Here is a 23,065-nt window from a genome sequence, read left to right as displayed (position 1 = left end):
TGGCACAAGAAAGATCACTTTAATTCTTAAGAGAGGATTCATGAACTCAGTTTTCAATATAATAAAGGATCATTATTTTGGGTAAACTAAGTTCTTTTAAATGTAATCCAAGGGACTTCCCTGGTGGCACAGGGGTTAAGAATTTGTCTGACAATGCAGGGGACATGGGTTCAGAGCCCTGGTCTGGTAAGATCCCACATGCCGTGGAGCAACTAAGCCCGTGTACCACAACTACTGAGCCTGTGCTCTGGAGCCCGTGAGCCACAACTACTGAGCCCACGTGCCGCAACTAATGAAGGCCACGCGCCTACAGCCCGTGCTCCACAACAAGAGAAGCCACCGCAATCAGAAGCCTGTGCACCACAACGAAGAGTAGCCCTCGCTCGCCGCATCTAGAGAAAGGCCGCGCGCAGCAACAAAAACCCAACGCAGCCAAAAAACAAATAAATAAATTTTTAAAAAGAGAAAAAAAAAAGTAATCCAAGCCCACTATCAGGCTAATTTAAAGAATGATTTCTCCTGCCCAAGAAATCCTGAAGCAGTGGTTCTCTAAATCCAACTGCACATTGGTATCACCTACTGTAGTTTCATTTTTTTAATTGCAGTATAGTTGATTTACAATGTTTTGTTAATTTACAGCAAAGTGATTCAGTTATACATATACATGTATATATATATATTCTTGTTCATATTCTTTTCCACTATGGTTTATCACGGGATATTGAATATAGTTCCCTGTGCTATACAGTAGGCCCTTGTTGCTTATTCATTCTATATATAATAGTTTGCATCTGCTAATCCCAAACTCCCATTCCATCCCTCCCCCATCCCACCTCCCCCTTATCAACCACAAGTCTGTTCTCTATGTCAGTGAGTCTATTTCTGTTTCCTAGTTAAGTTCATTTGTGTCATATTTTAGATTCCACATATAAATGATATCATTGGTATGTCCTTCTCTTTCTGACTCACTTCACTTAGTATGATAATCTCTAGTTCCATCCATGTTGCTGCAAATGGCATTATTTCATTCTTTTTTATGGCTGGGAAGTATTCCATTGTATATATGCTCCACATCTTCTTTATCCATTCATCTGTCAGTGTACATTGAGGTTGTTTCCATGTCTTGGCTATTGTGAATAGTGCTGCTATGAACATATCACCTGGTGTATTTTTAAACTGTACTGATGCCCAGGTTCTATCTCAGAATCTCAACGTGGGGCGCAAGAATCAGTGCTTTGTAAAAGCTCCCCAGATTTGAAAATACTTTCCTAAAACAATCACTGACTATAAAATTCATCTGAAAATTAACCAAATGGTGCTGTATGATACCACTTGTACTAAAGCCCTTTTCAAAAATGAACTATTTTTAGAATGGTTATGATTCTTTTGTCCATCTAATTAGGCTAAGTAACTTGAGGCCGGAGAACACATTTTATATGTCCATCTCTGTCAGTATCTCACAGGCACCTCTGATAAAGTAGTACACATTTTTTATTTAATTTTTCCATCTTCCTCGGGGTTTTCTCATCAAGGCTGGATATTTTTAGCTTAAATTTAATAGCCAAAATGTCAGTCAAAAAAGCTATAGCAACTTGTTTCTGAAAGGAAAGTCTCATTAAATGTATGTATCATGTCCATTTGCTTACTCACCGCGGCCAGTCAAAGTCATCTGATGACGCTGTGTCTCCATCTCCCCCACTAGTCACGTGGAAAAAGTTAATGGATGGTTCTCCTTTACCCTCCTGGAATGACCCTAATAAAACAAGACTGATTCATGGAGATGCACTTCTTCTCCAACACTAAGAGAAAAGATACTTTCCTCCTTCGAGGAGCAAAGATCCTCTAAATCAGGGACATAATGCGGTGTTAAGTTCTACAACATGTATTCATTTATTCCTGCTGCACGTGTACATGTGGGGAGACAGGATAAGCAGATAAATTAAATTAAATGCTCTTTTCTGCTCGAACTCAAATTCTTAGGTATGAATGTTTAACGTGTACGGTACATAATCATAACATATTAAATATAAGGGACTTCCCTGGCAGTCCAGTGGTTAAGACTCTGTTCTCCCAATGCAGGGGGCAAGGTTCAATCCCTGGTCAGGGAACTAAGATCCCGCATGGCACGGCCAAATAAATAAATAAGCATAACATAGTAAATATAGTAGTTACCACTTACTGAGTGCCACTTAGTGATTATTCTTCATAAAAGTTTATGCAGTTAGTCTAGGAACAGATTTTTTTAATGTAGTTATTTTAAGAAATAACTACATTTCTTAAATGTCTATTTTGTACCAAGCACTGTAAGAATTACTTCTTCACAATAACCCCATATATGTTTTTTCATTCCATTTTACAAAGAATGACTTTCCACCAGAATAATGAGTTTCTTATCACTAGAGATAAGGGAAGATTCCAGATAACCCCTAAAGGCCTTTCCATGAAATCATAACTGGCAAGTCAATTTTAAATACCTCTAATGATATGTACAACTCAGAGAAAACAAGGGAAGGAAAACTGCAGCCTACAGAGAAGGAGGCGAGCAGAAAGAGGAGGAGAGGGTTACTTAAAACAGATTTTACAAAGAAAAGTCACTATTAGTATGATGGTTGAAAGCTCAAGCTCTAGTGTCAGACTTGGGTTTGAATCTTGATTCCACCATTTATTACTACATTGACCTTGGGACGTACCTCTTCGGAAGTCGACAGATTCCTCACTTATAAATGATAAAAATAATTGGAAATAATAAGCCTACCGTAACTATGATGATTAAAGGAAACAAGATAATGTGTGTGAAGTGCTCAGCACACAGCAAACATAGAGTGGCACTCAATAAATTTTGGCTACTATTAGCCCTACAACAAGTAGGTAGTAGGTGGTATTAAAATGTAGGCTAAAGCACTATATTCTCAAAGTGAATAAATCATCACGCATTGTAGTTTCTTTTCAAAAACTGACAGATATCACGTTTGCATACAATATTAGAAAAAAGCTGTTACACCTGCTTTCTAACATATGTTCTTTAACTTTATTGTATTGGGGGGCTGTCATATACTTTTCTTAATGTAAGTTTCAGTAGCAGTTGTTAGTTTCTAGTCTGGCTCTTTTACAGGCATGGTCAATCTTACCAACTAGCTCTCTAAAGGTAAGTTCCAATTTAACTTGTTCAGGGGTTGATCCTCCTAGGAATTCAGTCTTAAATTCTAGATCTGTGAATGTTAAATGAAGAATCTCCTTCTGAAGTGACTTCTTAAACCATGGTCCTCTCTCTTGATCTGAGCGAAGATCAGGTATTGGGAAGCGAACAGAAAGGTTTAATACTGGCGTGGCAACTTGTACTGATATCCGACAATTTGCAGGATTATGTGAATCATCTAGAAATACTTCAGTGAAAGCTTTGTGCTAAAACACAAAACAACAAAAATATGCCAAAATGTTAAATTAAGCAAATAAACATAAATGACACTAGTATTCAACATTACAATATACATAATCACTATTTCCTCATTCAGGATAATGTATTAACACACAATTCATATTAACTACTATCATATTAATTTAGTGTAATGAAATTTTGTAATGCAACAGCTACTGACAAAAGTCAAAACTACTGGCAAAAGTTAAATCATCACATAAAAAAATTAATTAAAATAAAAACTGAACCAAAGTGAAGACACAGGTGCTATACATGTATATGCATCTTACTACAGACTATAAAGAATAATGCGTAAATTAGCTTATCAACAATCTCAATATGGTTAAAAATCACTATAGTATCCAGCATTCAATTTGAAGGATTTATCCACCAACATGCTACTTAAAGACTTCAGTGTGAAATCCCATGTATTATGCCAAATGCAAAGGCCCATCCCTGACTCATCTTTGTATTTCCAGGACTAAGCCCAGGCCTGGCACATCACAGGTTCTAAATAAATATTCCCTAAATGACTCACTCTGAGTTCCCCCCTAATTGGCTCACTCTGAGCTCCCATCCAACCCAAGGGTATGATGCCATCAAATGACTCTTAGAAACCAAAACACGTATGCACCAGTTACTTAAAGCCACATTATAATAAAAGGGTCAAAGAACATGCCCTTCAGATAAAAGTCTATTTCTATTTTTTCTCTAAAATGAATTAAAACTTATGAAGCTTTAGTCCAGCGTACAGTGTAGGTGATAACAATCCTCAATTTCGCGGATCAGTCTCTAACCACCTAGATTAGAAAGTTCCATTTTTATGCTAAGACTTGGATCCTGTTTTTTCTCTCCCTTATTTGACTTTCTAATACTAACCCCCACTCTCAGCAAAAACTGCTCAAGAGATAAAATCATCATCCCAGTACATCTATGGCTAACAGCAAATATAAACACTTGCCCCACAGAACTTCATATAGCAATTGTTGACAATAAAAATGAAAGAATCTTGATTTAATGCGAATACTCACCACTAATTAAGGGAGAGGCAAATATGTAGAAAAATATCTTTTCCCTTTTCTTTTTAGACAAAGTTGTCTCTGTCTGTGCCTAATCCTAAAATTCCTAACAGACACCTTACAAACCTGACTTCCTTGATTAGCTTAGAAAAGACTCCAGGTACCAGATCTAAGTAAAAGTGATACAATGTGATGCGCCATAACACAATATGATAAATTATGTTCCCAATTTCAAGAGTATATTCTATATTATATGGGCTGCATTTTACAGGAGATTCAACTAGTTCATTATATGTGTGAATAAAGTTTTATCAAGATATTATAGTCAGTTTATAAAATTCAGATAAACACAGAAAAGGAAATCTAATTTTACTACTCTTACATAATCAATGCTACCAAATGGTATATTTCCATCCAGTCTTTTTCTATACAATTTTATTTACACAGTTGTAATAAAAGTTTATGTGGAATAATATATTCTACATTTTCACTTCATACTTCTTCATGAGCCTTCTTCATGTTGCTGTACCCTCTTTATAGCCATCATTTAAAGTGGCAGCATAAAATTGTACTCAGTACATTAGCACAACTTATTTAGCTAGTCTACTATGTAGACATTAAAGATACCTCCTTTTTTCATTATTACAAATGATGCCGTTTTAATAACATATGCTATTTAACTTAGTAAGAATACTTCAGCTCAGAAATCATCCAATAAGCCTATTAGCTAGCTATGATCATGATGTGTATTTGCAACCTTTTAAATACTTACCAGACTAATATGCTTATTATATGAAGTATACATGTGTGATGCCATCATCTCTACTGTAGTGAGCTTCTGTGGTTGAAGCAAAGAATTCAACCTGTCCACAATACTGATATCCAGCTCGCAAAACACTGGATTTAACTTAACTTGTAATTCTGCCTTCTGAGGAACAGAACTAAGTCTTGCCTGACTACCCTAAAAAGAAAAAAAAAAAAGAAAAAGAAAGCATTAATATGATCACTAACAATTCTATAAAATTAAATTAAAACCTTGTGATTGTGATAAAATATACATCAAATGAAAATTTACAGGTGCTAATCACACAAAAAGATCTCTTACCTGGGGTCCTTTATTCTCAGAATGCTTATAATGAAGCTGAAGACACACAGGGGGGTGAGAATCAGTTTGTTCTTTGGAATGGAACATTAAAAGCTTAAAAACAAAGATGAAGATAAATGAAATGTACAATATTAAGCTATAATTAATCACATGAATTAACAGAGGAACTAATATAATAGTGGAAAGAACTTTTTGAAGTCAGGAAGGCTGGTTTAAGCTTTAGTTTTGTCACTTACTAGCAACGTGACTTTTAGACAAATTAGTTAACTTCTGAAATACTTAGTATCACATCTGCAAAATGTATGTGAGGATTCAAATAAAGCGCTTTGAAAATAAAATAAGTCACAAGGGCAAAGTAACAGCAATAAAAATGTCATTTTGATAGCTTCTAAAAGTTTCTCTAGGACATGCTTTTAGGATAGGAAAAAATCAGATTAACGATAAACGGGCACAAGACGTTTCACTTATCTTGAACAGTGCTTAGCACATAGTAGGCATTCAGTAACTATTTGTTGAATAATAGAATTCTTCTGAAATTAAGAGTGCTTGGAAAATGAGTGAAATTAAGTCATTTGTCCCATAACCTGACTCTAAAACAAGTCAACTCTAAAAATGTAACACACTCTTATAATGGCCTTAAAGGCCACACTTAAAAATCTGTTTCAGGACTTCACTGGTGGCGCAGCGGGTAAGACTCTGTACTCCCAATGCAGGGGGCCCAGGTTCCATCCCTGGTCAGGGAACTAGATCCCACATGCATGCTGCAACTAAGAGTTCACATGCCACAACTAAGGAGCCCGCCTGTCGCAACTAAGGAACCCATGTGCCACAACTAAGGAGCCCTGGAGCCGCAAATAAGGAGCCCGCCTGCCACAACTAAAACCTGCTGCAACCAAATAAATAATTTTTTTTTAATCTGTTTCAACAAAATATAAATGCAAACGCCACAAAAAACTTCTTCCTATACAACTTCCTATGCCTTTTTAAAGAAAATCATTGCTGTTCACACAATTCTTAACAAGCAAGACATTTAAAGACTAATCCTAAAAGAAAAGTATCAGCATTTACCTCTGTATAGTGAGGAGGAACAGAATGAAAATCAGTCGGAAACAGGCATTCCAAAAGTTCCATTTGCCCTATGGACATATCAGTACTGAAATATCTAGAAGCTGATCTTTGTCTTTGTTCATAGGATACTTTGATGCCAGTACCTATAAATCTGTTATAAAAAAATGCATCATTTAAGAGTATCCATATATTTCTAGATTAAACAATGTGTCAAAGAATAGTACACAACTGTTAATACCTACCTGTTCTGACAAGTTCAAATTGTTAGTAATAACTAATATTCTTAAGGATATTAACCAGAAAGACTGCTTCAAATTCCCCATTCCCTGACATAAGATAAAGAAATCAGATCTGCTGATAAGAAATCACCCAGGATATATTTCCCAACACTGCCCTTCCCTCTTCTACATTTTAAAATTTACACTTCAGGGCTTCCCTGGTGGCGCAGTGGTTGAGAGTCCGCCTGCCAATGCAGGAGACACGGGTTCGTGCCGCGGTCCGGGAGGATCCTACATGCCGCGGAGTGGCTGGGCCCGTGAGCCATGGCCGCTGGGCCTGTGTGTCCGGAGCCTGTGCTCCGTAACGGGAGAGGCCACAACAGTGAGAGCCCCGCGTACCGCAAAAAAAAAAAAAATTTATGCTTCAGTGGATAAAATCTTTCAAATCTGTAAAATATATGTACATAGTTTCTTAAACTTATCTAGAAGGATCATGCAATATTTTTAAAACTTTAGTCAGTGGAACTCAAATGAAGGTCTACCTCTAGTTTTTGTTGCATTTATTATATTTCCTATTGGCAGATATTTGAAACCTTATCAAAAATATGAAGAAAAAATGTTTTTGCAGCTTTATTATAAATATTATGGTCCTAACCTGCAGAGTTTCTGTTGCTAGATATAAAAACTACTTTGTATATTAATTTTAATACTTCAAAAAAGTTAAAGTTAAAATGAAAGCCCAAAGCGTTCTCTAAAAATAGTAATATATGTGCCTAAGCCATTACATAAAATAACATATGAATGGACAATTTATAGGTCACTCTCATGTTAAAATGAATAGTATTTGCACATTAACAATATTATATGTACTTATAAACTTAATTATCTCCTCATCTATTAGGACTCAACCCATAAAAAGAACAGTGGCTATTTGAACAGCTTTGTTTTTTGTTTTTTTTTAAGCAGAAGTTGAAAATGTAGCGTCCAAGCTCAGGATGAGCCTTGGTATCATTTCCCACCCCATGGCCAGCAGCGTATGAATCACTTTCAAGTTCCTTTGCATTAGCCCATTCTACGCTCACCACCACTGCCATCTCTACTAAACCTGTGACAGTAAGAACTATTTTTATGATCATAATGGTGTCAGTGGGGAATGAAGGCAAAATGTGGGCAAAGAAACTTGACAAGAGCAGGGCAGGGAACTAAAGAAAAGATAATTTAGACAACCCCAAATTATATAGATCTTATATCTGAATGCTTCACATGCCAAATAACCTGAATGAGAGATTCTATGGTAAACATCTTTGCAGCACTGCAAGAAAACCACACTCACTCCACTCATTTACAAATATTTAAAATGTGAATTGGAAAAACAAATGGAGATAGGTAGGTATTGTAGATAAATGAAAAGTCCACATTTGGTTCTTTTTCAAGGATCATTAATAAATATAAGAGTTTACCTAAGGTGATCATGTGAGCAAGCTTCTGCAAATACCGCTCGGAAAGACTTAAAATCTTCTGTTGAAAATCTTGCTGGATCAATCTTTTCTATACAAGTAAAGAAAGCTATCGCCATAGGTGTCAATGGATTAAGGTTCAATGATGTTTCAGGTGGAGATAAAGGATCGATGTGAAGCACAGAGATTGAAAAAGTTGCCACAGCTAGTCTAAAAATAAATTCAGGCCTGGATTCATCCACTGAAACAGATCTAGAGGGGAGAGCTGAAATACATGTGTTAAAATTATATTCATAAAAAAGTTAATACTTAAAACAATCCATTATATCAAAATAGTAAAACATTATAAAACATTTACTCATGTGTTAATTATAAAACATTTACTCGTGTGTTAATTTTAAAATTAAACCTGAGGTTTTAGTCTCAAAAAACATGTGATCACACATTTTGAGTGATAGTAAACGAGTGAAATAAACTAATCTTTCTGCATTTTATATCCAGGATCCTTGATACGTGAAGTACAAAAAAAAAAATTGTTACAATAGGAAACATATGAACAAAACTTTTGCATTAATAAAACTGTATTGGAAAAAGTCAGAGATTAACCAAAAGCTGCTCTTCAAATTTTCCTTTAAGCCTGTGTCTATTTCAATCAAATTTTGCAGAAAAGAAACTTGAGGTTCTCTTTCAAGGAAAGTGTAAACGTGAAACAAAAATCAGATAGTTGATTGAGACCCCTAAACTGTAATAATAATATGAAACTTCTGGTGTACTTTTTACTAAAAATATTTAAGTATTTAAATACACAAAGAATACAATAAATAGGCACCTATTCTGAAACACTTCACAGTGAATTGTTCAACAATGCTTCATTTTGTTTCTAAATTTTGTTAAATAGCCAGACCAAAGAAAATTTTATGAAAAAGAATAGAATGGCATTTTTTAAAAACAATTTTTTTTAATTTTTAAGTTTTTAAAAATTCCAGGGGAAACTATCAACAAATGTCTTTTTTTTACTTACCAGTCTTCTGTAAAGATGCTGGGTGAACTAGGCTGGATGGTAATGCTGACCCTCTTACTGGCTGTTCTTTATGATGATCAAGGAAATCTCCCCAAGTTGGCTGAAGCTATAAAATAATTTTTTTAAAGCACATGAATAAAGGGCAAAATTTTAGAAGCAACTTTTCAAGAACAGAACAAAAATTAATTAATACTTTACCACAGTAGTACTTAACGGAGATCCTGCTGGTGTGTTTGTATATGTACTAGTTAATGATAACTCAAGGTCCATATTTGGGGGTTCCCCAAGGGGTGGAAGAGAAGAGAGACTATGAGACATGTCCATATCAGCCATGGAGAAGAAAACTTCTTCTTCTAGACAGAATTAAACTTTGTCAGTTTTATTATAATTCCAATTCACATCTTTAAATAAGTTCATATATATTAATATCATATTCTTCCCTCAGGTTATCTGAGATCTAGTGATGTCCTAAATTTTATGTTACTTCAAATGGGGTAATTTCTTTGGAACCAAGATATTAATGTCATAGTAAAAACTCAACTGAATATAGATTAACAAAAGGTTAAGCTAGCCCACTGGTGAACTTTTTAAAAAAATATATGATAAGCTGCATTACATGGTATAATGTAATGTCATTAACTGTCATATGATTTTAAAATAATCCAGATTTTTAAATAGTATAAATATCTTGCAATCTCTGGTTTCATATGGATACAGCTATTTCTTAAAAAAAAAAAGAGTTGAATATTTTATTTAGAATTCTATTTATGTTTTACTTCTTTCTAGAGACTGTTTTACCCTCATGCAAATGAAGTTTCTTATGGCCAAAATTTCTTGAGTAGACTTGAATTTTTTATTTAGTTCAACATTCCATACTTAAATTGATTCTTATTATTCGTGGTATTAGTGCTTACACATTCTGAAATGCAAAGTAAACTGGGTAAAGATTATATTTACATTTAATTGATAGAAAGATTAATGGACAAAGGTTTCTATGTAAAGAAAACTACTGTAAAACATTATGTGAGCACATAAGAATTTGACAAAATGAATAACTACCCCCAATTTATCTTCTGTGTAAATCCACATTTTTAATTGACTTTCCTTAGAATAAATCATGATTTACAAAACAAAACTATACAATCAAAAGGGATACTGCAGCACATGTGTGCCAGTGCATCACTGTAAGGCTGTGGTTAGATCAACTTATAAATTTAAACCTTGGATCTTCAGTTTTTTCATTACTAAACTCCATTTTACAGCAGCCAAAATTAAGTTTACCTTGCTCTATGATGATAATGTATGATTCTGAAGTCAATTTTTTGAGTTGCTTACCCCGGCTAGAAGGTGTACGAGCTGTTTCTGTCTCATAAAAGCTTTGCTCTGAGGATACACCCGCAGAGAGGGAATCTTTCCTCAAATAATACCGGTTTAATTCCATCTGAATTCGATATTCATCTTCTTGCTGCATGGGTCGATTTTTTCTGTCTTTATTAGCTAACCCGATTTTGCTTGAATTTTCTACAAGTATACAAAAGGAAAGCAAAACAGTAATTAAATTTGGAGTTAATTAATCATTTCTCTCCCAACCCACTTATCCAATATCAATGGCAACTCAGTACCACAGTCAGTGCAAAACCAGCACTATTTAATATTAACTGGAGATCTAAGCAATAGCTCTAAGCAGCTAGCTAGGAATCAGAAGATCTGATTTCTGATAGATAAGTCATTAAAAATTTTAAGTGCGTGCTATTGAATGTGTTTAAGAATTACACCTTCTCAGTTGTATGAAGTACTACCCCCAACGAAGGAAGTAAGCCAGTCAGTTCTGAAAATGTTATGTGTATGATACAAAGAATCTGAACTCCAATTTGTGCCAGGATAATACAATTTGAAAGATCCAATCAAATTTAACTATTGAGGATTCTTATTCACAATACAATACAGCTTTTTTTTCTTTTTTGGCTGCATTGGGTCTTCGTTGAAAGAAAGCCAGGCACGGGCTTTCTCTAGTTGCAGCGAGCAGGGGCTACTCTTCATTGCCGTGCGTGGGCTTCTCATTGCAGTGGCTTCTTTTGTTGCAGAGCACGGGCTCCAGGCATGTGGGCTTCAATAGTTGCAGCACACGGGCTCAGTAGTTTCAGCATGCAGGCCCTAGAGTGCGTGGGCTTCAGTAGTTGCAGCACGCAGGCTCAGTAGTTGCGGTGCACAGGCTTAGTTGCTCCGTGCTTGTGGGATCTTCCCAGACCAGGGATTGAACCTGTGTCCCCTGCATTGGCAGGCGGACTCTTAACCACTGTGCCACCAGGGAAGTCCCTACAATACAGCTTTAAGTTCACACATTTCCTATATGGTAATACAATTCCCTATTTGTATGCTATACATTTTAGCTAAAAAGGTTTAAAGAATTAGAAATAATAACAGAGTTATACTTGCCTGGTCCAGCAATAGCTGCTAACATATCCAAAAGCAAGTGCACCTGCCTTGGCGACAGGAATAGATGTATAGAGTCTATCTGTCCATCAATATCCAACTTGAAAAAAAAAAGAAAGAAAACTACTCAGGATGAATACTCTTTATAAACTCATCATGACAAATCCCAGTACATTTTAATGCACTAAGAGGAATACTGATCATTTAGCCTTGGATTCCTTTACCTAAGGTTCTCTCTACTAATCCACACAACCTAAATGAAAAGATATAAGGCCAACAACTGTTGTTTTAAGAGGGAAAATCCTCCTCAGAAATTCCATGTTGGCAAGTCCAATGTCATACTTTGTGTCTCTCTGAGTTTTCTGAGTATTTAAGGTATTTGAGGAGGCCTTAAGATACAGTCTCCAAGAAAGAATATCTATAGCAGTAACAGAGTAATCATTCCCATCATGATTTCAAAAGACCCAAATCATAATCTTTAAAGCTTGATTCAAGCCAAGAGCAAATAAAGTTGGCTTTCATAAGTTTGCCCACAGATCACACTCCTTTGTAGAACATGCAAGGACCTTCTCTATCAACAGTGTGTCCCTGTGAATGCCCTCTGTGCTCCACAAAGCCCACTCTCCACTGGGCATGGAGCCACAGCAGAAAGAGGGGGCTCGTGTGGAATTCCCTTCTCTTTTCCAACTCCCTGTCCATTTTTCCTTCTAGAAATAAAAGCCCGATCCCACTCTCACCCTGATTCTTTTGGAGTATACTCTGACAAAAGCAATTACCCTGTTCTCTACATCACATTCTGGAAACTTGAATATGCTCGCCTTACTTTTCATTCACCTCCTCTTATTTCTAATGTTAACATGGACTCCTATTATCTTTATGCCATTATACAATTAAAAATAATTCAATTAAGAAAATACTTATATTTGGGAAATGGCATCTTTCCCAGGCGAAAAACAAATTTCTTCTGATTGTAAGAACAAAAAATAAAATAAATTACATAGTGACTTTGAGAAATTTCCATGATCTAACTAATAAAATAATACATTCTCCAATAATAATAATAATCATTATTACCAACTTTTTTTTGCGTACTGGGGCACTGTGTTAGATGCTTTTATTTCCTCTAATTCTTAGTACTGTTCCTGTCTTACAGATGAGAAAACAGTTCACAAAGATTAAGTGATTTGCGCAAGGCCATCTAACAGATCCAGAGCCAGGATTTTAAGCTAAGCTGACCCGCGGAGTGCTGGTTTCATGGGGCCTCCTTACTGACTGCTGACATCCCAGGCCATAAATCAACAACGAGTTAAGGCTGGGGACAGTGGGAAGATCTCTTTTTGATTATATGCTGAACTTAAAACCTTTCTATGTATGTTCACATGTACTCAGTGGCTCCCTCTTCCACATTCCCACAGCCATGTCTATGCCCTTATTTTATCTTTTATTAAGACAAAGATTGCATTCCGTTCATCTCTGCATCTGTCCCAAGAACTTGTATGGGGTCTGGCATACAGTAGTCACTCAAATGTCTAGAGCTAGTTAGATAAGTGAATATACAAATAAATAAACCCTGATATCTTCTCAAACTACATTTTACACAGATTATATGGAAGATTAGTTTTCAGAGTCTGAAAATAATACCTGACAGACACATTGTTAACTGACTAAATACATGCAAGTTTCCTGATTCTCCAGACTGTTCAATATTGTTCCCTAAGAAATGAGTACAGTTGTCTTTACACTGTCTTCAAAAAGCTATGAGACATCATGGAAAAAATCAATCTCTTTTCATAAGTATTATAAAAATGGACATTCCATTCAAAATACACATAGGTGGATAGCTTTACATACATGTGATTAAACATCCCCTTCAGTCAACTTGCTTTCCCAATCTCTCCTTCCTTTAACTTTATCATTTGATGACGATAGAGATTCTTTAAGATAGTCCCAGTTATCTGAACTAATGAATGTTTCTGAAAGTGGAGGAAAGTAAGCATAGGAGACAGCTTCAAATCCTGAGCTGCAGCAGATGGGCAGAAAGCCCGTCTTCACCCGAACTCTGTCACCTAAAGACAGAAGCGCCAGCTGAGAGTAAAAACGCTGACTCCAAGGCCGTGGCCCCCTCATCACAGGGTAATTTACAGCAACCAATCAGTGGGTCCCCGCATAGAGTAAAGGATGCCTGTGGCTTTCCTCTGTTTTTATCTACAGAAAATAGAACAAATACTTACCTTAGCTCCAGGAAGTACCTCATTCTGTTTCAATGTGAGACTCAACCCCAAACTACCGACTAGCCCTCCAATCTGCACCGGGTCAGAGGGTGCTGCCTCTGGCAAACTCCTAGTTAGTTGTGGGTGTGGCTCATAAACAATTCTGGGACTCCAGCTAGGGGACAGCTTTGGCTCAGCTTCCTACAGTAAGGCAATAAGAAAAAAAGCAATTCTTTAAAATACCTTAATGTAAAGAAACTGAAATGCAAAATACAATTGTCAGTTTAAGAAGAATAAAGTATTTGACATGAAAACTGTATGATGTGACAATGGATACACCAGTATTGTAGAGCTACCATGAAACAGCACAGTACCTTAATAAAGGCAAATCATGGAAAAGGACTTTATGAATAAAGCAAGTCTCTGTTCAAGTTCCATAATAAGAAAATTTAATAGACATTCTATAATTAAGAAAATAAGATTTGTGAAATAAAGTAAAAGAAAAATCATTGAGTGACTAATTTATAAAAGGACTCTCCAATCTTAGAAGGGATTAACAAAGAGTTCCTTAATTATAAAACTTCTTTAAGATATGACTTGTAAGATACATTTTCAGTAATACATTCAGCATGTAAGGTAAATGTGAACATTACTTGATTTTATGTTTTTACTGTAAAAAGGGTATTAGATGTTAATATATCATTTCCCTCTAAGACACAGAATCCAGTGTTTATCTAAGTAATACATAGCAAACTGGCAGAAATGGCATTAATTATAAATGTGAGTATTCTTAAATCTCCAAAATATATGCCCCCATTACTGAATATTTGTGTTAACTCTCACATCAGACGGAAACCTATTAGTACATATTACATATCCTAGGAAATTTTAAAAACCCTCATGTAAACCTTTCAAAAATCTATGATCTTGGTTTTTTGATTTTTTGTTTTGTTTTCCTTACCGCTGGTGCAGTTGAACAAACTGGGGAAGATTTTGCTGATGCAGAAAACTCATCCCAGAAGAGAGACACTCCAGAGAGCTGAAGTAACTTGTGAGCAAAAGCTGTGGGTTGATGTACATTAATACCTGAGGACTCGTCAGCAGTTTCATCACAGTACATGGTTCTGAAAGTTAAAGACAAAAAGAGCATTTGCATAAAACTCCTAGGAAAACCTACTTGCAATTATAAGAAATGCACATCGCTGTTGAAGTTAAAGGAATTTTTCAAGTGTTAGCTCTTCTTAGAATATCTAAAAGGTGGGTCAGCATTACCATGCTTTACTACAGTAAATATTTTCATGAAGAGACATTAAGCCCAACAAGGTAATGTTTTGAGGCTCCTAAATTTGGGGGGAAAAATTAATAACTTCCTAAAGTTAGTTTCAAGGAAAACAACCCCTGTCTCCCTCACAAACATCTCTTGGTTAACAGTGACAGCATTTGGCTCCAAGTCACAAGTCTGACATGACATTTCTTTTTTTTTTTTTTCGCGGTACGCGGGCCTCTCACTGTTGTGGCCTCTCCCGTTGCGGGGCACGGGCTCCGGACGCGCAGGCTCAGCGGCCATGGCTCGCGGGCCCAGCCGCTCCGCGGCACGTGGGATCTTCCCGGACCGGGGCACGAACCCGTGTCCCCTGCATCGGCAGGCGGACTCTCAACCACTGCGCCACCAGAGAAGCCCCTGACATGACATTTCTTGAATTCCTGTAACTATTCTATGAGTCCTTATGACTCATCTTCAGCTTAAGTAAAATATTGTGGTGCTAAATGCATGAGATTTTAGAAGTTTTTTAAATATACCATTTTAAGGTAATGCAACCTAATTTCAAAGATCTGTTAACAGTAACTGTTTCACTAATAGCTATGTTTTGTGAAAGACAGAAACCAGAACTCAATAAAGGCCCCCAACAGATCCACATACAAAGTATCTTTGGTGCTCGGTGTACCTACTTCTTTCTGCTTATCTCTGCTGGCAGCTCATGTGGCATTAAGACACAGGTGAAGAGTTACTACCTCAAAACAACACTCAGTAGTGGGTATGTAAATCAATCCCTGTTTTAGAGCTATTTATAGGTGCTCCAAGTGGGCAAACACAGAAAACGAAAAGTGATGTGTTTACATCTTTTTAAGTAAATCACTATTGTACATATTGACCTTAAAATACCCTCACAGAATCTTCAAAGAAAACAACAGTCTTAGCCTAAAGCAGCACATAGACCAAATAAAGCAAAGCAAAAAAGCCTATCACATTAATGAGACACATCTAAATAGTACATTGTTCATATGGAAAAACTGAAACTCTCCAACAGGAGTACCTTAAATTTAGTACCACTCAAATAGTCATTATTTCAATTTGATATTAACTAAAAGAGAATTACCTGCTTTGTGAAATCAAATATTCAGAGCATTATATTATACACAATTATACCCCAACTGGTACTTTCAGTTTTCAATAATGGGATTAGACCACAACTTGGAGAAAAGCACTTTACTCAGAAATAATGTAATATATTAACTTAATACAAGCACCTCTAAACTCCAAAAGCATCCTGAAATCTAATGAGAGTCAGATTTTATTATTTACAAAGAAAAGAACAGGGTAATTTGCTTTCAGATATAAGAAGTCTTACCTTTCTATTCGAATTTCAAGTGCAGTTCCAGTTTTGGAATTTTCTGGCACATGTTCAATTCTCAAGACAGTGTCTATAAAAGTGACTTTTACTCTTCTTAGTACTAGAGTAAACAGGTAACCGTCAACATGAGACCATGTGTATACTAAATAAAAACTTCTAATGAAAGGAATAAATACTAAATTAGTTTAAAAAGAACTTACAAAATAAAAGTTGAATTTCTTTCCTTTAAAAAATCCCCAAATCTTGAGCTTTGTAATAGATATTTTGCCTTGCTGAGCACTTACCCATGTTACATCTCAACCTGGGCAATGACTAACACTATCTGTTGAATTCTAATCCCTTCATTATGCAAGCATAATAAAATAAACAGAGGAGAAACTAGGGTAAAAAAGAACATGAAATTTAATTGAATACAGTAAGTCCCCTACATATGAACGAATTCCGTTCCGAGAGCGAGTCCAATTTTTTCCTAAGTCCAACAAAGTTAGCCTAGGTACCCAACTAACACAATCGGCCATATAGTACTGTACTGTAATAGGTTTCTAACACTTTTCACACAAATAATACATAAAAAAACAAACACAAAAAATAAAGAAAACATTTTTAATCTTACAGTACAGTACCTTGAAAAGTACAGTAGTCCAGCACAACAGCTGGCACACAGGGGCTGGTAGTAGTACCAGCAGCTACATCACTGCTGTTTTTATGCTTGCTTCCAGACATCCTGGGCTTGAAATAAAGATACTGTATTCCTGTACTCTATATAGTACTGTGCAGTAAAGTACACAAAAGCACAGCCACTTGAAGAGGATGCACACACGTGACAATGTACACCAGACACGTGAACTAACTTACGTGATTGGACATGTGAACGCAGGTTCACATCTTTGAAAGTTCGCAACTTGAAGGTTTGTATGTGGGGGATTTACTGTACAATTTTTAAAATAACCTCAATTCTAAAGTTCTGAAGTAAGAATAACAATTCTTTTAAAATCACTCAAATGAGTTTTTCTTATACAAGCCTTACTACTAAGTAAAATCTAAAATTTTTGAAAATACTCAATAATGCCAAACCTGTTTCAATGGTTTCAGCAAACTTTTCAAGTCCTTCAAAAGGCTGGGATCCTTCTCCTTGTTCATCTGTTAGTTTCTGGCTAAGACATTCTTTTGCCAATTGCATACTGCTGGTCATGAAACTTGACCAATACATAGGCTCAGAACCAGTTGCTGCAGAAAATATAGATTAATCCTAAATAACTTCTCACAGTTACAACAAAGCCATTTCTTAAAATCACACATTTCAAACAGATAAATTCTTAATCCTCCAAGAGATATTCAGCATCATGGTGTCACCCAGGGATACAATAGTCTAGAAATTACTCCTAAGATTTAAACATCACCTTATAAAAACTGAGAAGGAAAAAAAAAAATCACAAAGTCCAGAGACACATGTTCTCATTACATGATATATATCTGACAAATATTAATTCACATATTCATTCAAGTATTTAATGGATATTTTATATGAGTGGTATTGTTCAAAATACTGTAGAGCAGGGGTCAACAAAATTCCTGCAAAGGATCAGACAGTAAATATTTTAGGCTTTGTGGGCCATATGGTCTCTATCACAACTACTCAACTCTCTCACTCTAGTACAAAAGCAGCCAGAGAGAATGAATGAATGAATATGTATATATGGTGATGTTCCAATAAAAATTTATTTACAAAAACAGATGACAGACCAGATTTGGTGTGCAGGCCATAGTTAGCTGACCCTGCTATAAAAGAAAGAAAAATAAAATAATTATTAATTCTGCCCTCAAAGAGACTACAAGATAGTAGAAGAAATGAGATAAAATTAAGAAGAATTAATAGCCAACTACTGAGTGTCAACAGAAAATATTATGCTAGCTAAGGGAAGAGGCTAAATCTTCTAGCTGAGGGAATTCACAGGAAAGGAGAGATAGCAGTTGACCTAGGCTTTAGAAGGTTACTATAAATGCAGATAAAACAGAAGAGCATCCTTGGAGAAGGAACACACGAACTGCGAAGAGTCCTTTCCAGATCCTCCCTTATGAGAGAATTCCACCACACTTCCTTATGTTATTCAAAACAAACTGACAGAGATTACTAGAATTATTGTCTTCTAAAATTAGAAGTCCTTTTAATGAAATATTTTTAAAATAAGGGTAAAATATTTGACTTTCCTTAGTAAAGTATTACTATATCTACTCAGCTTGGTTAAAATATAAAATATTCCTGTTAATTAAATACCAGATTATTAAGAATTTCCATGCATAGGTTACCAATTTTAAAAATACAGATACTAAATTTTACTAAGCATAACTTAAACGGTGTTTCAGGCAGCACTTGGGATCATAATTCTTCAAATATATCTTTACAAACATCACTTGTCACTGAAAGAATTTAAGTTCATAATTTAACATGATTCACCATCATAACTTTACTAGCTTATACATAAACACACACTCTTTGCAGTAGACAATCCAAGACACAACATAGCACAGTGGTTAAGAATAGGGGCTCCAGAACTAGACTGCCTAGATCCAGATCCCATCTTTTCCATTTAATTAGCTATAACCTTGGACAAGTTATTAAACCTAGTATTTATGCTTCAATTTCCTATTTGGCAAAATGGAGATAATTAAAAGTATCTATGTCAAAGAGCTACTGTGAGGATAGTACTTGTAAACCACCCAGAACAGTACCTGGCATGCAAGAAGCACAGTACACATGTTTGATAAATCAGAAAACATCATATGTGTAATTAAAGCTACCACACGCATATATTTGTAAACAATGACTTGCTACTACTTTAAATCTTTTCCTTCCCAAAGTTTTCTTCTGAAAATTTTCAGTCCTAAGAAAGAGGTGTACAGTGAACACCTGCATACCCTACACCTAGATTCATCAAGATTACACACACACTGAGACTTCCCTGGTGGTCCAGTGGTTAAGAATCCACCTTCCAATGCAGGGGACGTGGGCTCAATCCCTGGTCGGGGAACTAAGATCCCATATGCTGCGGGGCAACTAAGCCCACGTGCCACACCTAGAGAGTCCATACGCCGCAACTACTGAGCCCGCGTGCTCTGGAACCCGCATGCCACACCCAGAGAAGTCCGCGCACCGCAACGAAGAGCCCGCGCACCGCAACGAAGAGCCCACACGCCGCAACAAAGACCCAGTGCAGCCAGGAAAAAAAAAAAAAAGATTACATACACACTCTCAAACTTTCACTGAACTATTTGAAGGTAAACTGCAGACATCATAACACTCACTCCTAATGACTTCAGCATGTAACTCCTAAGAACAGGACCAGTCTCCTGCAAAAGCTCAATACCATTAACACACCCAAGCAACGTAACATTGACAAAATATCATACATACATTCAATACCCAAATTTCCCCAGCTGCCTCAATAACACCCTTCATAGGAAAGAGAGAGAAAGAGAATTATGTACTGCAATTAGTTATTCGTGTCTTTAGTCTCCTTTGATCTGAACAGTTCCTCTACCTTCATTGTCTTTCATGACATTTTTTTAACAGTACCAACCAGTTAGTTTATAGAATTTCCCTTATTTTGGATTTGTCTGATTGCTTCCTCGTGATTTGATTCAGATTAAGCACTTTTAGCAGGAATAATACATAAGTGATCACGTCTTTCTCAGTCCCTCAGTCAGGACACACATGATGTCAGGTTAACCCATTATTGATGAGGTTAAGCTTGATCACTCAGTTATGGTGGTGATTGTCAATTTTCTGCACGGTAAAAGAAACTTTTTCCCTCTGCAAATAATATGTAAACAGTGGGAGATATTCTGATACTGTCTAAATATCTATCCAGTTTTTCAACAACCCTTCACCAAACGGTATCAGCGTTCATTGATGATCTTGATACCATTAATTTTTACTATGGTGGCTGAAAACATGGGAATATTCCACCATTTTTTTTATGTTTCTAAGTAGTAGCAATGAAGAGCTTTCCCTTCTCCTTGCCCCCCTTACATACTTATTTGTATTGACATGGACTTAGGGGTTGTTTTTATTTAGTGTGTTATAATCCATTATTTTCATTATCCTTTTTGATGCCCAAGTTTTCCAGATTTGGCCAATGGGAGCTCCTTCAAGCCCAATTCTGTGTCCTTTTAACATTTCTCCATCAATCTTGGAGCACCTCCTTGCTTTCTGGCACAATACTTTGAATCTTTAAAACATAAGTCGCTTTTTATTCAGTATTGTGTAATAACTGATAATGGAAAAGAATTTGAACAATAATATATATACATATAAACATAAAAATATGTATAACAATCACTTTGCTGTACAGTGCTGTGCATTGTAAATCAACTACACTTCAAGTAAAAAAAAAAGCATAAGTCACTTTAGATAATTGGTAACGAACAATTAAACCAATCATTATATACTAAAGTTCCTGTAGGTAAATAGAGACAGAAATAACTCTGAAGATACAATCACACGCCCCCCACATGGACCACGCCCTAATATTTTATCTACTGAAAATCTCACAAATACAATGCAAAATTAATGCTGAATTTAACGCAATCAGGTTACTTTCCCAATCTCTGAAAATTAAAAATAGAAACAAACAGAAACACATAATATACACCTACCTAGGCGAGGTCTAGGTCGGAAGACCAGTTCTAACCCTTTCACTTCCAGTGCACAATTATCCTGCAGCAAGGAGCCCCACGGAACGGACAGAGAAATGGACTGTATGAATCCTTCAGTGACTTCTAAAGGCGCATCTGCTGACTCCAGGATCTCATTGAGACACTAAAGACAAAAAAAAAGTGCATTTTGAAATCACAAGAACAAGAACTTAAAATTGTTGGCTTATTCAGAGATGCTAAATATGCTCATGCATGTGTCAGGCACTAAGGATAAAGAAAGCAGAGACCAAGATAAGGATGATTCCCGGCCCTCCCTAAGCTGACAAAACAGCTTACCACGAAAGACGCATTTCACTAAAGTGGGGTAAGTTGCCTGACAGAGGAAATACACTGTACTGTTTGAACGTGTAAAAGAACCTAACCTAGAGATACAAGGCAGGCCACCTGAGGAAGTGCTATTTAAAGCTGAGACCAGAAGGCTGAGGAGTTAACTGGACACAGTGGTCCAGAGAGAGACAGTAGCATGTAGAAGGATTCAAAGAAGGCAGACGTCAGAGTGTACAAGCACACATATTTGAGATACAAGAGTTTTGGGCGGGGTGGGGGGCAGGTGTGGAAAAAGCTGCTTTAGGCTTTCCTGTAGCATGCCAGGGTGATGAGCATGCCAGGGTGACGAGCATGCCAGGGTGATGAGCCAGAGATAAGGCTACATAGATAAGGGTGAATGGGATCCAAAAAGCCTTGTAATTAATGTTAAAGAGTCTGAAATTTATCTCAAGGGCAATGTGAAGCCAGTGAAAGATTTTAAGCAAGGGTGCCATGATGAGGATAGAACTTTTAGTGAGCCACTCCTGCTGTCATGTACAGCATGCATTGGAGGAAAGCAAAACTCAAGCAGAAAGGATGTTATAAGTAAGAGAAACTAAAGTTTGGTTTGGCAAGGATAGTGACAATGAGGCAAGTTAGAGGAAGATGGATTTCTGTAATATATTAGGAAGTAGAATTAATTGTCATCCTGAAGGGTAAAGACAAGAAGGAATGAAGAATGACTCGCTGGGTGCTGGCTTGGGCAACGGCTTAGATAGGGGTGCCATATACTGAGACAGGGGAAGGGGAAGATGAAGAATTCAGTTCCAAAGAGAATATCTGAGCAGACATCAAGGTGGAGATGTCTAGGAGGTCCAGAGCTCAGGAGAGCCATCTAGGCTTATAATACAGAAGGGCTTTATAAACACAGAGGGTAAATGAAACCACAGGGGTGAGCAGAGACAGCCTTTGGGAACTAATGTAGAGTAAAAAGACAAGAGGCTTAGGACAGAATCCTGATAAACACCAACATTTAAGAAAAAGGTTAAGAAAGAGGAACCTGCAAAGTAAACAACAACAACAAAAAAGCAAACAGAGAAGTAGAAAGAAAATCAAGAGCCTCTTGCCCCAGAAAGTTGTGGAAAGACAACATAAAGAGTGGTCAAGTGCAACAAGAACCAACAAGAAGTCAAAGATTTTTAAATGTCCACTGAATTTAGTGACATTTAGCGTATAGGTGATCCCACTGACAGCAATTTCAGTGAAGTTTTAACTACAACAAAAGGAAGACAGATGGATGTAAATACAGTTAGTAGAATCATTAAATGGGTTTTTTTTGACAGACAATATACTTTTTAAATTAAAATAACAAAAATTTATTAAATGCCAGCCTACACGTAATGTGCTTCCTGTATGCTATGTTGCATAAGGGTAGTGTTGTAATTCTTTGTCTACAAACCTAACGTTGAACACTGAGATCTAGACTGGCTCACGTTCTATCACTGGAGGTTACTACTTTGATTT

At 36.4% G+C, this 23,065-nt stretch overlaps 1 protein-coding gene across 2 annotated transcripts in view; it reads right to left on the bottom strand.

Moving 5' to 3' along the window:
* Positions 1-23,065, bottom strand: part of ATG2B (autophagy related 2B) — a 76,592-nt gene that overhangs the window by 47,209 nt on the left and 6,318 nt on the right. For both annotated transcript variants that reach the window (XM_060003959.1, XM_060003960.1), the window contains exons 2-16: positions 21,236-21,398; positions 17,654-17,806; positions 16,577-16,679; positions 14,908-15,070; positions 13,968-14,147; positions 11,740-11,836; positions 10,639-10,824; positions 9,502-9,656; positions 9,304-9,409; positions 8,286-8,547; positions 6,608-6,758; positions 5,540-5,632; positions 5,207-5,395; positions 3,129-3,402; positions 1,651-1,753 (exon numbers count right to left, since the gene is read on the bottom strand). In XM_060003959.1, coding sequence (XP_059859942.1) covers positions 1,651-1,753; positions 3,129-3,402; positions 5,207-5,395; positions 5,540-5,632; positions 6,608-6,758; positions 8,286-8,547; positions 9,304-9,409; positions 9,502-9,656; positions 10,639-10,824; positions 11,740-11,836; positions 13,968-14,147; positions 14,908-15,070; positions 16,577-16,679; positions 17,654-17,806; positions 21,236-21,398 — 2,378 coding nt within the window. The remainder of the gene's footprint in view (positions 1-1,650; positions 1,754-3,128; positions 3,403-5,206; positions 5,396-5,539; positions 5,633-6,607; positions 6,759-8,285; positions 8,548-9,303; positions 9,410-9,501; positions 9,657-10,638; positions 10,825-11,739; positions 11,837-13,967; positions 14,148-14,907; positions 15,071-16,576; positions 16,680-17,653; positions 17,807-21,235; positions 21,399-23,065) is intronic.

Source organism: Delphinus delphis, chromosome 2 (genome assembly GCF_949987515.2).
Source record: "Delphinus delphis chromosome 2, mDelDel1.2, whole genome shotgun sequence".
NCBI lineage: Eukaryota > Metazoa > Chordata > Mammalia > Artiodactyla > Delphinidae > Delphinus > Delphinus delphis.
The sequence above is the reverse complement of the archived record's forward strand: the minus strand, read 5'-3'. Positions and strand labels throughout refer to the sequence as shown.